Source organism: Toxotes jaculatrix, chromosome 19 (assembly GCF_017976425.1).
Source record: "Toxotes jaculatrix isolate fToxJac2 chromosome 19, fToxJac2.pri, whole genome shotgun sequence".
In the NCBI taxonomy this organism is placed as follows: domain Eukaryota; kingdom Metazoa; phylum Chordata; class Actinopteri; family Toxotidae; genus Toxotes; species Toxotes jaculatrix.
The window spans coordinates 6866006-6875114 of NC_054412.1; the positions used below are offsets into that span (position 1 = coordinate 6866006).

General features: G+C 41.4%; 1 protein-coding gene across 1 annotated transcript; it reads right to left on the reverse strand.

The window, feature by feature from the left end:
• Positions 1-2037: 2037 nt before the first annotated feature.
• tagapb (T cell activation RhoGTPase activating protein b) lies at positions 2038-8065 on the reverse strand. Its single transcript, XM_041065037.1, has 10 exons — positions 7912-8065; positions 7394-7478; positions 7205-7261; positions 6708-6777; positions 6281-6435; positions 5816-5977; positions 5073-5182; positions 4575-4761; positions 4189-4270; positions 2038-4054 (listed from the first exon to the last, which is right to left on the reverse strand). Exons 2-10 carry the CDS (start codon positions 7418-7420, stop codon positions 2889-2891), a joined length of 2016 nt encoding a protein of 671 aa, XP_040920971.1. The 5' UTR covers positions 7421-7478; positions 7912-8065; the 3' UTR covers positions 2038-2888.
• Between the last annotated feature and the right edge of the window lie 1044 nt (positions 8066-9109).

Genomic DNA, 9109 nt, shown 5'->3' on the forward strand with positions numbered 1-9109 from the left:
AAGAAAAATTAGCTACTTAGCCAATAAATGTAAGCTTTCATTCAGAACTTACCTTTCTTTGTGCAACTTCAGATGTCGAACGAAGTTCGAAGTTGTTGCGTCTCCATCTGTAATCTTCGAGCCACATGTTTTGCATACTGCAATTCGTTTTTTATTGACCACCTCGTAGTTTTTATACCCGAACGAAACTATCTTTGGTATCATTTTTTCCAGCTAGCGCGCTGTTTGACAGTCCGTCTTCATTGGTTGTCCCGCAATCTGATTGGATGGATGCTGTCGGATCAAAACAACGTTGATCTAATTTGATTGGATGTTGTGCCGACAGCACATACACACACAGACACACACATACAAAGAAAGATACAGAGCGTTCCTTAATAACATCCTTTTTAATCTTTGGGTTTTTGAGGAAAGTAGCAAGTCTTGTCGAGTCAAAAGGCTCAAGTCCAAGTGAAGTCACAAGTCATTGATGTTAAAGTCCAAGTCGAGTTGCAAGTCTCTTTACATTTTGTCAAGTCGAGTCTAAAGTCATCAAATTAATGACTCGAGTCTGACTCGAGTCCAAGTCATGTGACTCGAGTCCACACCTCTGCATCATGGTTTGTGATCATTTTGAGGCTGTACTTGTCATTGTTTATGGACAAATGTAAAGTTCATCCAGTGCATGTAAAACACAGAACATATGAGCTTCAAATAGCACATTATACTACACTGTTACACACAGGCGTCCATGTTATTGTATTCACCCCGCTATATGATGTCTCCAAATCTTCTGGGTGAACATACTCTCTGCTTCGAATCCACACCTGATACGTGTACTGTGGCATAAGTGCACATTGACTACCACTAATTACTGAAGAGCAAAGCCCACTGAATGCACTGGCAGGCTTTGTAGAGCTCTCGCTCTCATCATAAATGAGTGGTCACATTGAGCTGAGCAGGAACAATGTACACAGATGAGAACCGCACAATGGATGAAAAACAGCCAAAGAGACATTGTACGTCAGTTGACTGAATGTTTGTTGATAGATCATAGCTCACATACATGAGCTGATGACGTTCCTTCATATCTGTTGCTAGATAAAAGTTTTGATGTTTCTCTGCAGAGAAAAAAAGAAATGCAATTGATACTGAAGTACAGCTCCTGTGTGCAGGATTTGCAGATGTCATAATGTGACATTTTTGTCCCAGCAGTGTTAGCAGAATCAAGACAGACAACAGAACAATACATGCTTCTGCCCTAATGCTACTTTCTAGTGCTTCTGTTAATGATTAAAATCATGTGGCATCTCAGGTTTCCCTTCACACCTCACTTTGCAGTTTGCAATTTGCAAGTGTGACAAATTAATGAATGTCAGAGGCTGCAGATGGTGAGACATAATAAGTGATATTTCTAAATGTAATGAAACATTACTGCAATAAATAGTAGCTCTGATAAACTTGTCATTTTTTACATTTTGCCAACAGAGTTGCTAATTAAGCTTGCGGCGGTGGTACATCGTATTATGTTGTAACATCTTCCTGTTTTTTGAGTTTCTCAAATGTAGTCATTCCTGCAGACCTACTGTCATGTATTTCTGAATCAGAGAATCTGCTTTTTTGTGTCTGCCATGTGTCTGTCGTGTCTGTCATTATTTAAGATAAGCATTATCAGAGATTGTCAGTCTAAATTTCACCATTTAATGTTTCTAAATCAGGTTCTGATTTAAAACCAATAGTTCATGCAGTTTTTGCATGAATTAAATCAACTTGCTGAGGAAGGAAATGTGTTAAAATACATCACATAGGAAGGAAGACGAGGTGGCATCAGCTCATCGTGCAGTCACAGACAAGAGGAACAGCAATTCAGAGAAAAACCAAATCCGTCCATGTGACCACGTCTGGTTTCCTTCTGTTTTAGCATATGTGCCAGAACATGCTGTTCTCTCAATGAGGCTTGTTAGCCTCTGTTATGCAACACATCCAGTGAAGAGAAGTTGAGTAAAACTAGCTTTCTAAAAGGTCTTTTAGTAACAGAGAAAGAAGACATGTATTTACTGTGTTACTTTCTTTTATTGAATTGTTTTGCTTCCATTTTCTTAGGTGGTTACATAAAACCATCCCTGCTCTGGAAGACCCTGTGGCAAAGGTTACAAACCTATATCTATTTGACTTTATTTACATTTTCTTTTGCACCCAAGTAACCAAAGCATAGTTCATCATCAGAAAAGTGCTTTCATGTAGTGGAAGAAGGAGACCATGCAAGGTGAAGAGGATTTACAAAAAGCAAAAAACAAACAAACAAAAAAAAACAACCAAACAAAAAAACAGTGCTTGACGTGCTATACTGTACATTACCGTACCGAAAAAACCTCAAACAAGACATAGAAACTCATAGCATATTTTATCCACAGCCGACTGTGTTTTCATAGCTTCATTGTGATAGACTAAATATCTATCATGATAACAACATATATTTTAATATTTGTACTCTAAATAGTACTACTTCGACAGTGTGACCACAGAGGTGGCACATTGCTCACATTCATTCAAAGTGAAACAGTGAAAAATTAATAGATTGGAGATTTTTTTATACAAACATTGCTGTGACAGTTACTCATTGGACAGGGCCTTGAAACACAGTTTCTCTGTCCAACCAACCAAAGAAGTAATAAGGAGGAAGTAGCTGCTATTGTAAATCTAAGCGTTCTTGCTATTGAACATGCAATCTAAACATTTTAAGTTCTCTAGATTAAAAAGTCAGCTTGGCTAACCTTCGACGTCTGTGTATGATGTGGCCCTGAAGCAGTTAAAAAAAAAAAAGCTTGCTGGGTTGCTAACTTGCAGTTCTGCCTTCAAGAAATGTCTGTATAACTAAAATCCGATCTGCGAAACAGTCCCAAAGTAAATCAAACATAAGACTCCTTGGCGTAAGAAAGCTCCTCAAACACAGGCTGGCTACATCTCCGCGACACGACCTCATGGCGGCTTGCAGACACAGACTCAGACATGGCTCTCTGGCGGAAAGGCCGCCGCCGCTCAACATAACCGGCTCTGTCCTGTGCTGTTTGAGGAAAACTGTCTATGTACTGAGTCACGGAGCAGGTAGGTGGGAAGTCATAATTTACAGAGGATGGGCGGGACCTCCTCTCGAACTCTATGGCGTCTTGTACAGTCATTGCTCCATACTGTGGAGGCAGACCCACATTCTGCACTGCCTGCTCGTATGATGGAGGACTGCAGGGCTGCCTGCTGTCCACCTGCTTAAACACCTCAATGGCCGACAGAGGGCGTGGTTTGTGTTGAAGCTCAGATCCACCATCTGCTTCATTCTGAAAGTCTTCCTGGAGTGTTTCACAAGGGAAAGAGTTTTCCTTCTGAGAGTCTTTCTTCAGGCTGCTCCTGCTGAAGGCTCCTAAACTCCGGGTCCTCTGTAGGACTTTATTGCCTACTCTCATGGACAGGGAACGCCTCTTCTCATCTGAAAACGGTCTGGCAATGTCCTGTTGAGCCTTTGCAGCCAGTGAGGGCTGGTTGGTGGTGTTTGCTTTCCTTGGGCAGGTTGGTGATCCCACTGGGGAACTGGTGAAAACAGAGCCCTCTGACTGGTTTGAGGCAGCACTCTCTAGGGAAGAGCATGAGCAGTCCTTGGCACGGTTACTGGCCATGTATGGATCCATGTTGGAGCTGCTGCTCAGTTTTGGAAGAGACAGATCTGGCCTGGCTCCCCCTCGTCCTCTGAGCAAGAAGGAGTCATCGGAGATCTGCTTTTTCAGGGGCTGCTCCTCGAAGTCCCTCCTCTCCATGGAGCAGTCCTCATGGCTCCTGGCATGGACACACAGGTTCTCAAGACCATGTGAGAGGAAGATGATGGGCTCAGAGCAACGACGGTTGAACTGTGGCTTTGTGTCGAACACAACATCAGATGCCCAAGGCATTGTGGTGATGGAGGGACTGAGAGAGGAAGATGAGCCACACTCTCCATGTGTGGAGCCGGTGCTCTCTCCTGGCTCCCCATCTCCGTCTGGGTCGGTGCTGTCATACGCAGAGTCATGATGCTGGGAGGACAGAGAGTCTGTAGAGACAGACATAATTAGCATCTCTAAATTTTAATAATCATAATCATCATAATCATAATCTTATCTCTCTGTAGGGAGACAAAAGATAATATAATCTTCCATAAGAAATCTGAGGGATTTGTAAACGTACCTTCATCAGTATCCAGCAGATTCAGAATATTCTCTCCAAGTATCTCACAGTGCTCAATCAGGAACTCAGTTACCTCTGTGACCTGCCACAAATCAGAAAAGGAAACAAGATAAGCCATAATTAACAACAACAACCAAAACTGAAAATTAGATACAGAATTCTGACAAAGTTGACATTCGGAGTATATACAGTCCAGAAACCACTCAGCGCTTCACTCTGTTCAAACTGAGTGTTTTTTTTGAAAGCACAAGACTAAACAATCGGCTAACAAGAGTATGTGCGAGCCTACCCCTACTTATGAAACCTTTTGAGGTTTTCTGCACTGTGAACCACAAAGCTTCAAAGCACCAGAAGTGAGAAAGTATATTCATAACAAGACCTTCTACCTTCTCCATCTTCTCCTTCTGTTCATCCAGCGGGGTGCCATCCAACTGCAGAAGAGTGGGGCCAATACACACTGCCAGGTTGTGGGCGTCCATCTTGTTGATGTCAGCACTTTCAAGGATGTGATGGAGGACGCAGACAAGGTGCTGCAGGAGGAGTTTGTTGTGCCCGGGGAGCTCATCTACCACCCTGGTTGGCAGGAAGAAAAAAGGGGAAGGAAGAAAAAAGAGAACAGGAAGATTAGTTTGGCGCTCTTTTTTTTTTTTTTTTTATTTTGTTTGTTTAAAGTTTCTTCCTTATTTTGAAACTGAGCACAGATTAAAAAGGAGAAGTGGTTTGCCATTGGCCTAATGGCGGAGGACAGTGGGAATTCTCTGCAAAAGTCCGCTAAAAAAAACCCCATCTATTTAATGCTGACCACAAAAACATTAATGAAAATACCAACAGATTTTCCTTCATATTTAACTGTCTAAACTCATTAGAAGGTATTGATTACTCACTTTCTGATTTCCACAGCTCTCTGCTCAGCGTCCTCATTGTGCAGAGCCGTCATCCAGCTGTCATAACGTTCAGACACCAGCAGGCTACCAGGAAGTTCCTTCAGAAAACTCTGCAATAAACAATAGAGGAACAGTGATGAGACAGAGCACTTATTAAAAGAAATAGTAGAGTCTGACACTTAACTGTGGTGTCAAACTTCCTGGTACCAAAGGGGCACTTCATGTAATGTATTGTATTACATCAAATACTATAAAACCATTATTATTAGTAGAAGTGGTGGTGGAAACTAAGTACAGTTAAACAAGTCCTGTGCCCTAAGTACAAGTACTTTATTTCCATTTTGTTTTACATAATACTTTTACTTCACTACATATTATTATTAAATGGGCCATTCTGCGTAGTATTTGTACTTTTGGTGCTTTAAGTGTATTTTAGTGCTAATACTTGTAGTCTTTAAGTAAAATTTTGAATGCAGAACATTTTCTGTAACAGAGAGTATTTCTACACTGTGGTATTGCTACTCTTATTCAAAAAAAAAAAAAAAAAAAGACACTGCCATAGCAGCTGCAGCAGTGGTAGTTGCGGTTGTGGTACTAGTAGAGTGAATGGTCAAAGTAACATGGTAGAAGCATTTGCTCTAATCTTAATAGTGCAGTAAATAATGCAGTAGTAGTGGTTATGAAATAGTTTTAATATTTATAGTGATACTAGTATCATAAACCAGAACACACTGAACACGTACTTTGAGAAGCCCGACCAGCAGAGAGACCGGCTGCCTCTCCATGTCCACATCCAGGCCGCTGTTGAGCTGCTCTCTGATGTCCCTCATGTTCTTGTTGTTGCATGGCTTTCGAAACACTCCCTCTGTGGACGGGCCTCTCTTCCTCAGCAACAACAGCATCTCCTGGTAAGAGGACACGACAGGGGACAAGAGAGGTGAGATTTTCATAGTAAAATCTATAACAGGCTTTGTGTGTGTGTGTGTGTGCACACCAAATGGACTTTGTGTTGAGTGCACTCACAGGGTTTCCTGTTGCCATTAACAAATTCTAAGAACTACCGTCAAATGTCAGCTAAGTAGGTGCTTGTTTACTATTCATGCTCACAGAAGAATTACATCTGTCTTCACAGGCTGTCCTACATTCAGCCTGCGGTAGCAATTTAAGAAGGAAACAACTTGACATTAAATCTGACATTTACAACTTACTGTGACTGGTTTGGGAAGTGAGCAGTCGTCAGGGCATATCTTGCAGAGGGGCTGTCCAAACAGCTGAGTCTTGGTGTCAGTTTCTGTTCGGCTTGTTTTGTTGATGAAACTAGAGCCCTTTCTGAGCTTCTTCACCACTTGGTTCCACCTTTTTTCTGATCGAAGCAAAAATGTTTTATCCATCAGCTTATTCTACAATTGTATGATTTTGTATTTGTGCAACATAATAGAGCAAAACCAGATGTGCAACAGTCAAAGTCACACAGCAAACATGACAAAAACTGCTTTCCTCACTTTCTCACTCTAATCACTAGTTAGATTTCCTTTTTCTGTGTCTGTGGTTGTTCTCTGCAATCTTATCTCTACATATGGCACAACTGATGAGGCCCGCCCTCCAACAACTCTGCCCTTCAAATTTCAAACTCACCAGTGGGCTGTGACAGCTTGTCCTCTTGGTTATTCAACTGTTTTGACAGCGCGGAGATCTTTGCATTGCCCTGGCAACAAAATCAACAAAAAGTGATGTGGAGATGAGTATGCAAGAGGAACATGAGCATGCAAACAAGACAAAAGTAGGAAGAGTTTTTTGGGGGTTTTTTTCTCAATCACCATGCACCACACACCCTCCCTCTTCATGCTTGCTAACACGTGAATGAGTGCGGTGATATAACTGGACTACAATAGACACTAAAAGCAGCCAGCAGCCAATTAGATATATCATTACTTATTATCTTTAAGCATAACATGTCTTTCTTGACATAATTGTGTATACTCTTTTGGATTGTGCAGTTAAATGCTTTTCAGAAGCAGTACACATCCGGCAAAATCTGTCTCCCTGAAACACCAGAGGAAAGGCGCAGGTGCAGTTGTTTCGCTTGAACATCTTTTATCTCAAGTAGCCATTGAAATGGGGGTTTTACTTACATTCACATCTGGCAACTCAATTAATTGTTCCATGCCACCTCCTGTTAGAGTTTTAGTCTAAAAGAGAGAAACGGGGACAGTGAGAGGCGTTATTTAGTAATAGCTCCAGCAACCACAAAAAAAAAAGCTTTTTTAAAAAATTATCTAGTTTTCTATTAGGCATAGTAGAATGGGCAGTGAGAGACTTACTGTGATGCTGCCACTCAACACCTTCATGAGGACGTCTGGGGGTGAAAAAGAAAAACCAGCCCTCGCTTTTGCGTCTTTAGTATTTCTGCGATGAGAAAAAAATACATATAGTATGTTTCCTTTGTCGTCAAAATCTATGCACTCTCTGCTTGGGTGTTCACATTTTTTGGCCTTCATTTTGATTTTACGAATCCACAGCGGATGTCTGTTATTTGAAGTTAGTCTGTACCAATCTTAAAGTGAATAACAAAAGAAATAATTAACTGATTTCTCCACTGACACTATCTTGATTTTATCAACCCCACGATATGTGTAATGTTGATTAAAATCTAATTTGTCTGAAATCATTAAAAACATCATCTGAGAGTTCGCTTTGATCTGAATTTGTGCATCGATCACAAAGATTTTGCAATCTAGCTCAAGTACTGTCCAACTCTTACCAGTTATGAGTATTGAAAGAATATTTATGATAATTTGTTGGTATAAACACTGACATAAATAATCATATTGTTTCTTACCTGTGAAGAGTATCTAACCAGCGTTCTTTCACCTCAGGCGAGCTGTCGGCAAAAAAACAGCATGGTACGAGTTACTAATCCACAGAGAGAGACAGACAGGCCAGCAGATACAGTGGGTGGAATGAGACAACCGATCACCTACAGTCTCTTTTAACAACTCTGGTGGAAACTGTAACTCAGTCATGGGAACAGGAAGCAGCGTCACGGCGGCCCCCAACCAGACACCTTCCACTTCCTCCTTGCCGTGGCTTGGTGTCCAACAATGGAAACTACGAAACAGATGCATGTGCCTACGTGTACACCTGTGGGCTTTAACCTTTTTATAACCTGCAATATGCTGTGGCTTCATTAATGCCAGACACCATGCAGTACCATATGGCTGTAAACTGTCAACAAGTGAGCCCATGGTTTCTCATAGGCTCCACGATCACCTCCATGTGAGTGAGAAGGAATGAAACTATGACACACTGAATCATTGCCAGAGAACAATAGCCAATTAGAAAATGGCATCTCATTTTCAAACAAAACGACTCAAAACCCACCGAGGGATTTATCATCTTCCTGGAATACCATAGCAAGTGAAACACAGCTTCACGGTTTGGCTCTAATTACTTTGCAAGAAATGTGGGCGTCAGTGAATAACACAAATGTGCCATTTCCCAACTGGTGCCTTTGATGACAGGCCGTTTACTGTACAGAAAATTAAAATGCACTTTCATTCCTTTTAGTTGATTACACTGTCTAGACAAGTGTGGCGAAAGCGTTTCTCCCGCACTTCATCTTTATTGTAAAGGCCAGTATTTCTGCATAAAGTCAGCTGATGTTAATCCCATGACATGAAAATTGGTTTGGCGAACAGCTCCGCACTTCCTGTTCTGCAACCTCTTTTCTTGTGATGCTACGGGGACAACTTTCTCTTTGCTGCTTCCCCATTTTCATGGCGACCACAGATCATATGACCATTTACTACATTTGTGAATATTCCAAGAACAGACTCAGGTTTAATGACAAAAACAGGCAGAAACCAGTGTTACTTTAAGAAAATTCGGGAAATATGCTTATTAGCTTGTTGAGAGTTTGATGGGGAGATTGATACCACTCTCATTTCTGTCCCTATCACACAGCCAGCAGCCAGTTAGCTTAGCCTAGCATAAAGACTAGAAACAGGGAAAACAGCTGGTCTGATTAAAATCGAGTT

Coding starts and splice junctions, on each gene's coding strand:
- tagapb (XM_041065037.1), bottom strand. CDS start 7,420: ATGAAGGTGTTGAGTGGCAGCATCACA. Junction 4,762..5,072: donor AGAGCTGTGGAAATCAGAAA/GTGAGTAATCAA, acceptor CCTGCCAACCAG/GGTGGTAGATGAGCTCCCCG. Junction 4,271..4,574: donor AGAAGGAGAAGATGGAGAAG/GTAGAAGGTCTT, acceptor GATTTGTGGCAG/GTCACAGAGGTAACTGAGTT.